Source organism: Brachionichthys hirsutus, chromosome 9, assembly GCF_040956055.1.
Source record: "Brachionichthys hirsutus isolate HB-005 chromosome 9, CSIRO-AGI_Bhir_v1, whole genome shotgun sequence".
NCBI classification, from domain to species: Eukaryota; Metazoa; Chordata; class Actinopteri; order Lophiiformes; family Brachionichthyidae; genus Brachionichthys; species Brachionichthys hirsutus.
Window position 1 is genome coordinate 10,539,432 of NC_090905.1, and position 12,599 is coordinate 10,552,030.

The 12,599-nt window shown below is 42.0% G+C and overlaps 2 protein-coding genes across 3 annotated transcripts; both read right to left on the reverse strand.

Moving 5' to 3' along the window:
* Positions 1-2,618: 2,618 nt before the first annotated feature.
* faah (fatty acid amide hydrolase) lies at positions 2,619-8,671 on the reverse strand. The gene is made up of 15 exons (XM_068743605.1): positions 8,456-8,671; positions 7,794-7,907; positions 7,382-7,522; positions 7,042-7,175; positions 6,729-6,935; positions 6,600-6,640; positions 6,377-6,501; positions 5,274-5,399; positions 5,042-5,139; positions 4,499-4,598; positions 4,341-4,384; positions 4,192-4,231; positions 4,013-4,121; positions 3,728-3,873; positions 2,619-3,139 (listed from the first exon to the last, which is right to left on the reverse strand). Exons 1-15 carry the CDS (start codon positions 8,669-8,671, stop codon positions 2,996-2,998), a joined length of 1,785 nt encoding a protein of 594 aa, XP_068599706.1. The 3' UTR covers positions 2,619-2,995.
* A 1,230-nt stretch (positions 8,672-9,901) lies between these two features.
* Positions 9,902-11,573, reverse strand: LOC137899530 (cytochrome b-c1 complex subunit 6, mitochondrial-like). Of its 2 annotated transcripts, none has more exons than XM_068743568.1 (4): positions 11,442-11,573; positions 11,103-11,129; positions 10,484-10,645; positions 9,902-10,136 (listed from the first exon to the last, which is right to left on the reverse strand). In XM_068743568.1, exons 1-4 carry the CDS (start codon positions 11,559-11,561, stop codon positions 10,104-10,106), a joined length of 342 nt encoding a protein of 113 aa, XP_068599669.1. In that variant the 5' UTR covers positions 11,562-11,573; the 3' UTR covers positions 9,902-10,103. The 2 variants fall into 2 exon arrangements, with proteins under 2 accessions (XP_068599669.1, XP_068599667.1); XM_068743566.1 differs by having other exon boundaries at positions 10,480-10,645.
* Between the last annotated feature and the right edge of the window lie 1,026 nt (positions 11,574-12,599).

The following is a 12,599-nucleotide window of genomic DNA, read 5'->3' on the forward strand; positions in this document are numbered from 1 at the left end:
TCTCCCCCTGACTTGGGTGATAATCCTGACACGCACTGTCTGCATTTTTTACTCTACGTGTTTAAGCGCATTTGCAGAGCATTTATCTCTCCAATGTAAACCAATTTGGCTATAAGGGCCTTGGGCCAAGCGAGGCGCTGGAGGGAAGAAAGGAAAACTCAAACCCAGCAGATGTGCAGAGAAAGGAGGATGGCAGAGCTGGCGAGAACCAGGGGGTTGATGAACAACTGAATGCAGCAAAAAAAGGAAAAGCAGACCCGCCATGAGAGAAAAAGAGTGTCCCTAGTCCGAAGGGTAAGCTTTTGAAACTTGGGATAGGGGCCTTTAAAGCCGATACAATGTGGATCGCTGAATTGTTGAGTCACAGAATCTGAGAAAATCATGCTGGGCTTCTAGTTAATCCTGTCATAGTTAAATCGGCGGGCCTGCTTTGCAGATCCCAGCCCCTTCTGAAGAAATTCGGAGCGGGCTGTATTGACAGAGCTGCTGTTTGATACCTCCCGTACACCTGTATCAGCTGTCTGTTAATCTGCCTTCCTCTCCTCCCACAAGTCCTCCGCAGCACGTCGCCTCGGCTGGTAGTAATGTCTGATGAAATGGACCAAAGGAGGTAAAAGCTGCCAGTCTTGCTGCTTCTTGATGCCTCCTGTAAGTGGCTCTGGTTGCAGGCTGAACTTGTCACTTTGATCATCTGAAAGGCAGAAGTCCCGCTGCGTCAAACATTACTACCTGCAATTCTGTGGAGCCATAAAGACTATGGGCTCCTTGGTCCCTGAAATGGGACATTAAGAGAGAATCATCCAGTTTAGTTGGGGCGAATCAAGGTGCTTTATTTTCTGGCACACGGGCAGGGTCTGAATGTGTCTGGATGGCTTTTAAAGTACCTGATCTTATAGTCTAAGGTTCCTGTAAATGAGGTGTTTGCTGCTCTTACCAATGAGACGTTACGTGAGAGGAGCACCTTTTTGTGCCGCGGCTGTTGGATGGTTCGGCTGCATGATTACAACGGGCTGGGCTTTGGCCAGATGTCCTTATCCAACTTTTCAAACTCTTTCACTTTCACTTTTTTGTACTTTCTTGTCATCATAACCAGGCAGTGACATTTCAAAGCTTTTACTGCATAGTATTGAACGTGGCGTTTGTTCTACATCTTTAGTGTGCGTAGTCGAGAAGTAATCTGAGGCGATGCAGCCTCAATCATCGGTTTGTTTGTGACTACTGGTGCACTCACATTACAAAGAGCCGACTTGGTGACTATCAAGGTCGCTGATGGCATCTAAACACATTCAGTTGAATTGGTGTACACATACCAGTATATACAGTACTTGCACCTTCTCTCTTCCAGGGACTCAAATACAGCTGCATGGTCAGACATGTAGTTACCCTGGAGGCACCACAGTATATACAAAGTAAGAGAGTTTAGATGGAATTCAGAAGTTGAATGGGTCAAATGCATGATATTTAGAAAGTAGGCCAAAATCTGAGTACCATGTATGTCCAACTTAACTTCTGCAAGTATGACAAGACTGAACTTAGAAAACTCCAGCGTTTGAACTCCTGCACTTGAATTAATTGATATTTAGCTCATTGTAGCCCTATAACATTCCATAAAGCTCACTGAAATGCAACTAAATGACAGCTATTTAATGATTACAGACTAGATAGTTAACATATTGATAATTTATTTTCTACTTAACAGTCACATATTTGTCAAACTGAATACATTTCTACTCATTATTTGATTATGAATGTTCAGAAACTACTGTATATAATTGAGGGCCACACTGATTTTGATACAGTACATAAAACAACTGCCGCATGGTAAGTGGTAGCCTGATGGAGCAATTCGGAGGCTGACTTTATAGATGCGTGTCTATTTGTCACTTCTGTCTCAGATCCTGAGGGATTTATGAACAATGTCAAGTTCCCTCTGACGACCTGAGCTTAATGCTCCCTGACTGAGTGGCACAGCGAGAGCCACACACTCTCCCTCTATGTGCCACCGATAATGCTAAGAACAACCTCTCAATTCCAGTTCCCCTCCTCGCCTAATGTGCCCTCCTTCCTCTACTGCACACGCACGGCCATTTCCATTCAGAGAGACAGCAGTGCAAATGTGGCCGATTGTAATGGAAAACGCTAACATGGTTCATAATGGCTTCCATCCCCAGGAGAGTTTTAAATCATATGTAAATTTATGTAAACCCAACAGAAAACACATATTTACATTCACACAGCGTAATCAAAATATGAAGACATGGTGCACGGCCCTTGTAGATGGGGGGGGCATGTGCCATTAGTCCCCTTTATCTCTTTTCTGTTTTCAATGGCATCAGTGCAGCAATTACTCACCAAAAAATGAAAATGACCTGCACTCGTCTGTGACACAGTAATGGAGAGGCGGAGGATGAAGAAAGTGAAAGATAAAAACAAAACAAAAAGGGGGCGCATTACAAACCGCATGAATACAAGTGACACAGGTGAGTGGCGGAAGGAACATGTGGCCATGTCTCAATCATCCTTAACTCACAGAAATCATTTTAACATTAATTTGAATCGGAATGAGATTATTGCCTTTGTCAATGAGGGTTCTCAGACTCGGAATTTTTATTAGTGCAATTGTGCAACAAGTAACACAAGGTATTGACGATAACAAAGTGCAAGCTACAGCTCTATGCTGTAGGTAGGGTATGCCATAAAATACACTAAATTAAGAAAACACATGGCTGTGAAACCATGCGTGGCATCTAGGCAGATGTTAAGTCTTGCATAAACATTTACTCTTAAACAAATGAAAAAAAAAACTAAATACAAATTAAAGTCAACTTGGAAATGTGGGCTTTGATTAAGTCTTTGTCATGACCCTAAAAGTCAAGCAGTGCTTTGTGCAGTTATTACTGGAGAGTACATCAATCACTGATTATTGTAGGATTTTGCCAACAAATTATTTTTATTTATTATTTGCACTTTTTTTTTTCTTGTGAAGTCCCGCAGGTTATCGTGCTTCCTGCAGATCCGGCTTCTTGTTCTGTTGGACCAGTTGTTCCACCTCCTTCATGAAGCGCAGGCAGAGCTCATCCTGCCATGGCAGAGCGACACACTGCACCGACACGGGCAGACCCTCACCTCCAGCCACAGCCTGAACACAAACACAGGATCCCCCATCAGTCTGGGGGGGGGAGGGGGCCCTAACCACAACCACCGCTGTCTTCTGCCTCCACCTACTGAACAAATGTGGAAGTACAGTTTTTAACGACAGGATGACAATGAGGGCAGGGCCCTGGAATCTGTTTTGTCAGCTGGGATAGACTCCGGCGTAAAGCCGTGACCCAGATTCAGATAAGCGACAAAAGCCACTTTTCGTCACCGTCTCTGGGTCTCCTGTTCCCGGGACACAAAGTTGAGATCATGTGACATCCCTGGTTTATTGAAACTGCAAGATATTTCCAAAAAGTTGAAAAAAAGATTCTGATGATTTGTGCGTAGGCGTGGGGCAAAGGAAGAGCCGATTCGATTTGATGCAAATTCTGTAGAATTTTAAACGCATTTAACTCTGTGTGATGAGAGCCTTTAATGTAATACTTTATGAAATATCCATCCACTGTTTTGCTACGACGATTTGAGTTACGAGCTCGGTCTAGGAACGAATGTGCAGGTACTCGTATCTCAAGGTATTACTGTACTTTATACTTGTTGTCTTCCCACTTGCCACTAATACATTTATTACCTTTTTGAACATCTTGTCAAAGACATCGCGATAAAGACCAGTGTAGTTCTTGAGTTCCTCCTCGTCCTCAGCCGTCACCGTGGAAACTGGCACAACCCCAGCAGGAAAGTTGAGGAGATTGTAAAGCATTGTGTAAGAGATGCTGTCTGGAAAGAGAACGACTCAGATTAAAAAAAATAAAAATAGTTTTATAGTAATATAAAGTATAAGGAATGGTGCTGTGTATAAATGGACGTTATTGCACTTCAAGCATTTCTTAACACACAACTGTTCCGGAACCCTTACGTGTAGCCTTGGCGCAATAAGAGAAGTTGTAGGCTGGTCCGATGACGGGGCACAGCAGCACATCTATGTTACATCTTCTCCATTCTGCTACGGTTTCGTAAATGTAGTCCTAATGGAAACGCACAGGGTTAAGTAGATTCAAATATGCATAAATATTATCACCTGACAAAAAACGGTACCTCAACAGCAGCATGCTGCTTCCAGAGACCTTGAGCAGAGCTATAAAAATAAATAAATAAGGTGCATAAAGAATGAGTGCAGTTTGTGCATGACGTGCAAATGTTAGTGACAAAGCCTGAAAACATGAACTGTCAAATTAGCTTCTTACCCGACTCCACAGAGAGCGCTGAGAAAGGCAGAGGCCCGAGGAGACTGCAAAAGACAAGCAGAGCGTGTTCGTCGAAGCATTTTTTTAAACTGCCACCATCTTCACCATCCCAGATGAAGACCGGTGTCTCCCGTCAGCCACAGGAGGACAGAACTCACCAGCGGCTTGAGGACGAATGAAAAGACTTTCTTCAACCATTTTGGAATTTTGTAAAGAGCAATATGCGAGCCGAGACAGGGGTCCACTGGCCCCCCCTCTCTAAAACAGAAATGAGGGATCATTAATACACAAGAGACTAAACTGTTCCAATGGAGTAGTTTGTAGCGTGGTCTACTGTAATAGTTAGAAAGTCACAATGTTAGTTCTGTAATCCCTGTGAAGTGTCTGTTAGGGGTGGGGAAGCCGCTCAGAGGACGAGAAGGGCGAGTCGTGGTCATCACTATAATGGCATTGTGAAAGTCATGCGGTAACCAGTAATCCTTGCTGCAATCCTGTGGGTACCTTCGTCATTTTTGCAGTTTAACGGTAAGAGGTACTGCTATTTAAAAAAGAAAAACATTCAATTTTTAGAATTCTGATTTTAAAGTCTAATATTTTTTTTTTTTTAAAGAAGAAGCCATAATCTGTCTCCATAGCGAGAGACCGAAAAGACTGATAGAAAGCAGAAGCCATAGAAGATCCAGACCAAGTTTACGGCTCACAGTTTTTGAAGCAGGGATGCGGTGCCATCTGCAAAGACGCCCTTGATTACCAACTCAGTGGCAACGTCAGCGACCTTCACGGGGCTGTACGGCACCAACTGCATGAACGAATGACAGAAAGGTGGAACAGTGAATAATGACACATTGTGTGTGTGTGTGTGTGTGTGTGGTGTGTGTGCGTGTGTGTGCGTGTGTGTGCGTGTGTGTGCGTGTGTGTGTGGTGTGATCTTACAGTGTGCCCTGCTTGCTGTAAGAGAGCCTTCACCTCCCAGACTCCTCGGGCCATGCTTGGAGACGGTTGTGTGTAGCCATCGTTCAGCAGGTAGCCGATCCTCAGAGGTTTGGTGCTGCGGAATATCTGAGAACGAGATTATTTTCATCCATATTATGAGCAGGGTCATTTAAAAATTCACCATCAGACTCAACCATAAAGGGAATGGACAACTATCCTGACATGTTAATCCTCCTAACTTGTTACATCATCCTTTTTCGGGGAGGTCAGCCTTTCCAAAATCTTAATTCTCTCACCATCAAAGGCCTGGGGCAGGAATTATTTTGTAACAACAATACATCAATATAAACATGCTTAATAATCTCAAAGAAGGGTTTATTATGGCCTATGATGTCTTTGTTATATATGCCAGCCCCGGGAAGTCTCCCTACAGAAACCTAGATAAGGTCCTCTTCTACAACAGAAGTATTAGCGCCACCTGTTGGCATAGCCATAGAATAAATACAGGATTTGGCTCTACTCCAAATCTAATTTAAACTACATTTATATATTATCATACATTCTTTTGGTTGGTTGTTTAGTCAAGAAAACCCCTGCCACCCTGGTTTTCTAACATGGTTATGGAGCACTTCCAAATGACGTTCTATTTCAGTCAAATGAACCTTTATTAAACCAGTATTCATTCAAATTTTCATTTCTGATTTGTAATTACTAAACGAATCCACTTGTGCTGCTGTTGTACTGCTATCAGTGATGTTATGACGGCCTCCGGCATGCTGGCTGCTATTGTAGCGTCCTTGGAAGCTAATCTCACAAAAAGACGCCTCACAAAACGCTCGCATGTTCAAAATTAAAATGTGCTGCTATTTGTAGTTTATGAACAGGTAAGGTGTCTGATCTGACATAATTCTGAATATTGTTAGCCTAATAGCATGATTGCCTACATTTAAGATGTGTATGTTGTAGATGATAGTATTTATTTATGGTTCTGACTGGATTGTAGTCCTGTGATAATATATATCTTTTAAGCAGAAACTGTTCCCAACGTGAAACTCTGTAAATAAGAGTACTTACCAAACTTGATTATTTTGTATTGGACAAACCTGTGTATTAAAAGGCATGGGTGGAATCGTGGGGTCCAAGTAAAACATGTGGTCACAGAGCAGAGCCTCCATGCACAGAGCCAGACTGTCCACATCCTTTGCCATGGGTCCAACACTTGACAGGACTAATTCAATAAAAAAATAATAAAAGCACATGAAAACGTGGCATTATAGCTCAGACAACAAAAGTGGTTCAAATGTGCAGGTTGCAAATGTAACTGACTGGATTTTTGCCCTCGATAACTCGGAATTTGACCAAGTGAGCTAACAGAAACACAAAGAAACCAAAACATCTCAACATAGCAAAGATGAAAAGCATCACGTACAAAGATCAGGGTCAAGAGAAACTCACCTGATCCGGCCGCTCGTTGGTTTGAAGCCACAAATTCCACAGAACGATGCGGGAATACGGACACTACCCCCTATGTCGCTACCTATTCCGAGCAAAGAGCCCCCACCTCCAATGAGAGCCGCTTCCCCACCAGAAGAGCCTCCGGGGGTCTTCCCGAGGTTGTGAGGGTTAACCGTCTGCCCATAGATGGGGTTACTGCAGTCGAAACTAGATACGAGGCAATCAGGTGAAATACACAGGCAAATAAAAAAGTACCGTCATTGTACTCTGTGTGAAAACTGCTTGGCTTTGAGATAACTGCTAAAGTGTTTACCTTAAGAGGCCTTGGGGCAGGTTTGTTTTTACAAACGGAATGGCTCCTTGTTTCTTCAACACCTGAACAACGACGCTGTCCTCCCGGGCGGGCTGGTCCACATTAACAACCAGTCCGCAGGAAGAGTCGTGATTCTGGTGTGGTGTAATGAAAACGGGAAAAACAGGAAGCAGTTTAAGACAAGAGCAAAAGAAACAGAGCAAACATAAGAAAAAAAAAAAGGATACAGTATCAGGTTACCCTGACAGCCATCCTGTAGCTGATGCAGCTAATTCAAGTTGAAGTTTCATTTGTTGTCAATTCTGTGGCATGAACTTGTCTGTAATTACAGCTAAAGCACCTTGTATGAAGTGTTTTCTTTGATGCTGACTGGAACTCCGTACAAGAGGCCTCCCTTTCTGGAGGAAAGCACTTTTAGCTGGTCGATACTCTCCAATAAGATCCCAGTGCAGCAGTTAAGCCTTTTATTTACACTCAGAGTCTGTCGGGGGGGGGAAATAAGAAAACCGGATGTTTACTTTCAACAGGCTGGTTGTTAAGGGTGAATTGTACTAACAAGTAAATCAACATTGCTTGAATACCAACATATTGAATGTTACCATGAGGGAAATTCCTTCAACACATGTTCAGTTCTACACATCCAATTTATTTTCTTGGTGCATAACAATTGATTTCGAAATAAGCAGAACATTTCAGTCCAAAGTCCAAGTTAGTTTTTAAACCACCAAGTGTTTGGAGTTGCTGAAGTAAACCTTTTCCAAGTAGGTGTAAAACACGTCCTCCGGGCTCAGCAGGTCTTCCTTCAGCTGTTTTGTTAACTCAGGCAAGGAAAGAGTCAAGATGAGAGCAGAGTCCATTTTTGGATGCTAGAAGACACACACACACACACACACACATGCAAACACTTTATGACATCAACAATAAACTTTATGGCAGAAACAGGAGAAAGTCAAAAATGATTATGTGAGGAGCTTGAATAAATATTGAGCAATTGAATTTGAATTTGAAAACTGACTGAAACTTTAGTTTCCACAGCAAAACAAAAACACAAAAACAAAAAAGGGAGGCATAAACTCCAACTAATTTACTATTCAATAATCATTATAGCTTTAGACAAATAATATGCAAATCAATATCCTATTTAATGAATTCCAATATGGCTCTCCTCTATGATAGAAAACATGACAACTCTGATTTTAATTTTGCATCTGATGTTCTTTTTGTTTCTTTGAAATAAAACTTAGATGTAACTTCTCCGTTACATTTTGAAACGGTGTAACAGTACTTAAACAGTACTCGCATGTTTACTCGCTCATCCCGCAGGAAGCCGTCTCTCCATCCATTCATGTGTTGCATGAATACTAGACGATGACGGACCATCCACGTGTTAATATCACCACCCGTCCGCTCTCACCGCCTCCCCGTGCCGGGCTACACGCTGCTCAGCCCGCTGCAGGCTGTCGAGCCTCCGCGCTCTGGCTCTCCGGATCTTGTCCTTCGCCTTGACGCGGCTGCCGAGCGCCCGCGCCAGCGCCACCGCCGCGACGGCTCCTCCGGCGCAGCTTACTCCGATCAGCAGCGTCGGCCTGTCAAGCTCCATTCCCTTAAGAAACTGTTTTATCGTCTCCATTGCGTGATGGAGCCCCGGCTAACTGCTAGCCGCTGCTAGCCAGCCCGATCAGCTCCGACAGCCGGCGGGGTGTTTCCAGAAAAGCAGGATGAAGTCAGAGGCCGTGCTTCTATTGATTGACCTCCACCAATGCGGAAATGATGACGTCACATGCATCCGAACGTTCACCCTGCAGAGGTGGGAAAAGCGCACACACACTTTACCTGCGTAAACAGGAGAACGAGCACTTGTGTAAATAAAGGAATCAAATTATGAACGTCTTTAATAGACTCTATTTGCGAATCTAGCTGAGCCTCATATCAAGGATGAAGGATCAGAGGATGAAGTCGAGGCACTGAACTCTGACCTGTGAACAACATCTCAGGGTCTCTGATAGAATCGACGTTGATGCCAGCTTTCACAGAAATCACCTCGTACAGGACAGATTCCCCATTTGTCCGCCACTTTATAAGGACCTGATCCCCAGCATCAAGGCATCAAGCATCGAGCTCTACGCTTGTAGTACTCAGGATTTTGAGACTTTTACATAATAAGTTTTGATATTTGTCTTTTCTTTTATTTATTTATTTGAATTTTATTTATTTATTTTAAAGGATAAAACCCCTTGAGATGAAACCATCTCGTTTTCAAGACGGTCCTCAATCAAAACAAAACAGAAATAACAAAATAACAGCAGTGCAGATATGCAAAAACAAAAACAACAAACAAACAAAATAAAAATAAAAAAACTCTCTCTTTACATACAAACACACATCCACACTCAAACAACACACATACAAACATGCACACGTAGCTGTCAAAATAGTAATAATAAGCTAAAATTGCAGTTATTACATGAGAAAATAATATAGCAACACAAAGTTAAAAGCAATTACAAACATTTTGAAAATGTAACAATAGGGCATTTTTAAACAGATTATAAAGTTTTATAGAGCGGATGGATGATGGAAGACTGTTCCAATCAGCAGGAGCTTTGAATTGGAATGTAAATTTCCCTATTTCCTTCTTAATCCTCGGAACAACAAAAAAAGGTTTGGTCAGCACGACGTAAACTATAGGAAGAATGAAAATAAATAAAATATTTTCAAGGCAAATTCATTCTAATAACTCACTAATTATTATGTCTGGCCACGTGGTGGAACTAGAGAACAGGTTGTGTTAGTAATATAATAACGGGAAGGTTAACAGACCATTTACAGGTTTATCATAAAATAAATTTGCTCCACAAGATAAGGTTTTTAAGTCATCCACTTTAATGCAACGTTGGACTCAGATAACTTTATTAAATATGTGTTTTCACATGACCCAGCACAGGGCACCTTGAGCTCTCATCATACAGCAGCCACGGACACAAATACATTTAAAACAATGTTGTTCTCATATCATATCTGAAGAATATTATCAGTCGGTGGTACAGGACCCAGGGAGGACTTCATTTGACTGTATGGAACAGTTTGTGTCCCACCTACAGCGGAGACACAAGGACATTCATCAATAAAAATCTACTGCATTCTGTGGCCAGTAGATCAAACGTTTTACTGCTCGTAGCAACGTCGTGAAGAGTCACATAGAAACCGAAGAAGGCAGCAAAGAAGCGATGACATTGCTTTGCAAAAGGCAAAGCCTGACCGGACAGAGAAATTGGTGTGATCAATTTTACCCAAGCTGTATGTTTCAGAAGGTGGGAGGAAAGATTTCTGTTCGCCATTTGTAAAAGGAGATGTAGATAGGCCACTCTTCATAATATGATCACGTAATTAGCACTAGCCACCGCCGCTATCTGCATAGTAAAGTTGTGTCTGTCACACCCACACAGTGGTCCCGAGCATGGAGGAAGTCAAACAGCTCCTCAGTGCAATCCTCCGCCGTCGTAGACCGGGAACCGACTCTTGTTTCGCACTCGTCCAAACGCTCCCTGGTGTGAACGCATTGCTCTGCTTCCTCGCACTTCTGGCGCACCAGTTCGAGAGGATCCTGTGAATGAATATGCAGCTTATATAAAAATGTATTCACTCGTATATTCTGTAACTGTTATTTGAATTTTTTTACCAATCTCAACAATCCAAAATGAATACTGCATCACCCATCACAGACAAACAGCTTCAGTAGAGACTATAAATCATGTACCTGACAATCTGGAAAACAAGCGTCTGACTGTATAGGGGGCTTTAGGGGGGGGGGGGACCAGCAACCTTATTGTTTTTAAGGGCGAATGAATCAAAAATGTTCCCCGTCCAGTACGTCCACTATAATAGTACAGTAAAAAAAAGGTTGTGGAGAAAAAAGCAGATTTAAGGACGCAATGAATAACGCAAATATTGCACATCCAATATCCAATATTGCTCTCGGGGGAAGAGAGGAGTGAAGCCATTGTAGTAAAGGTGCGATAAAGTGCTATTCTATTCTAGTGTCATGTTGAAATGGAACGTACCGACATCTCTTCTTCCTCCTCTTCCTCCTGAAACAGACATAGTGTTATCGGACCTCATCCTTTAAAAGCTAACCGACGTCACTCATTTCAAACCATTAGCTGTGATTAATGGATATAATAAACCTTAAACAAGGAACCGGTGCATTCACCTGTAAGGTTCTTCCATAATTAAGTTAATACTTTTGAATATACTGCATGAATAATCTCCAATATGCTGTTGTTGACATTAGCTAATGCTACATCCTTCTCGGCGATGACAAGCTATCTTCGTTAGCCCTGTGCTTTGTTAGTTTGCCGGCTTAAATACGCGTATATCGGGTGCCAGTGAAAGCTACTAACATCCTCTGGCTCTCCGTTTGTGACCATCTTCTCTTCGAAAACCATAACTTTGATTTTCTTGTCCTTGGACGACCGGCTTGAGAGAGATGGAGGGCAAGTCTTCTTCTTTGTGAGGTTCATCGGCGGCTGGCCTCCTTCACGAAGGCCGTTACCGCCACCTACCGGTCAGGGGTATGGAACAGGCTCCTATCTTACCACTAACGTAGCTCTCCTCTTAAATATATATTCCTGAAGTAAATTAAATTCCTGATTTTTAGGCATATTCTGAAATGTTCTTTATCCCTTTGGCTTTATGTTCGTGCTGTATCAGAATATGACACCAGCATACCCTCATCAAATAAACCATTAAATGTACAAACACAGCCCCAGCTTTGACTTCCTGAATGGACAGTTTGATGATTTAAACAAATATATAAACAGAATAGAATAAAGTATGATGAAGGAGATATGACGTGTGATCTATTAAACAAAATATAAAAATGTCATCATATATATCAGATAACTGATACTTGGCTTGTATCTCGGTTAAAATATTGTCAGTGCTAAGTGCTTCAGTCATTTTATTTATTTATTTATTATTGTTTTCACTCCTGCGATTTTTACTTCTCAACAATTCACAACTAACAGAGAGAATACCAAGATGTACACTTGGGATGAAAGCCAAAAATCTATGTACCTTCATCAGAAATAAACCAAAGAAATTACAGAATCACAGTTAAAATGTTGGGTTCCCTGACCTTCCATGGGAGAATATGAGACAAGTTTTAACATTGGCTCTAATAAGAATAGATGAGTGTTGGCCCCGTTTTTTCAAAGAGAACAATATCTCCTGTGCTTCTGCATAGACTTCATGGCTATAGTCACAATTATGGGCCTGAGTGAACTTTAGTCCAGTTTTGCCCAACACAGAGATCTACCTTGAACTGGTTGACTGCGAATCTCCACAGCCATCCTTACATGTAACTCGTGTCAATTCTATCTTTTTATATCTGAAATGTTATAGATGGAAAAGAACAGGCTTAAAAGTAGATCAAGTATTTACACTGCCATGCCTCACAGGAGAAAGAATGTTAAAAACAACAGGCTGCAGTTATACTCAAAAGTTCCTGTCACTGATTGACATTGTTTTTGAGCAGGTGAGACTCCAGCATGTTAATT

Bases quoted from the DNA above. Each gene is read 5' to 3' on its own strand.
- faah (XM_068743605.1), bottom strand. From the start codon at position 8,671: ATGGAGACGATAAAACAGTTTCTTAAGGGAATGGAGCTTGACAGGCCG. The intron at 4,599-5,041 runs GTGAGCCGTAAA...TTTCTGTTTTAG, and splicing joins GCATCCCTGCTTCAAAAACT to AGAGGGGGGGCCAGTGGACC. The intron at 4,385-4,498 runs GTGAGTTCTGTC...TGTCTTTTGCAG, and splicing joins CATTCGTCCTCAAGCCGCTG to TCTCCTCGGGCCTCTGCCTT.
- LOC137899530 (XM_068743566.1), bottom strand. From the start codon at position 11,561: ATGAACCTCACAAAGAAGAAGACTTGCCCTCCATCTCTCTCAAGCCGG. The intron at 11,130-11,441 runs GTTAGTAGCTTT...TGTCTGTTTCAG, and splicing joins CAAACGGAGAGCCAGAGGAT to GAGGAAGAGGAGGAAGAAGA. The intron at 10,646-11,102 runs GTACGTTCCATT...ATTCATTCACAG, and splicing joins AGGAGGAAGAAGAGATGTCG to GATCCTCTCGAACTGGTGCG.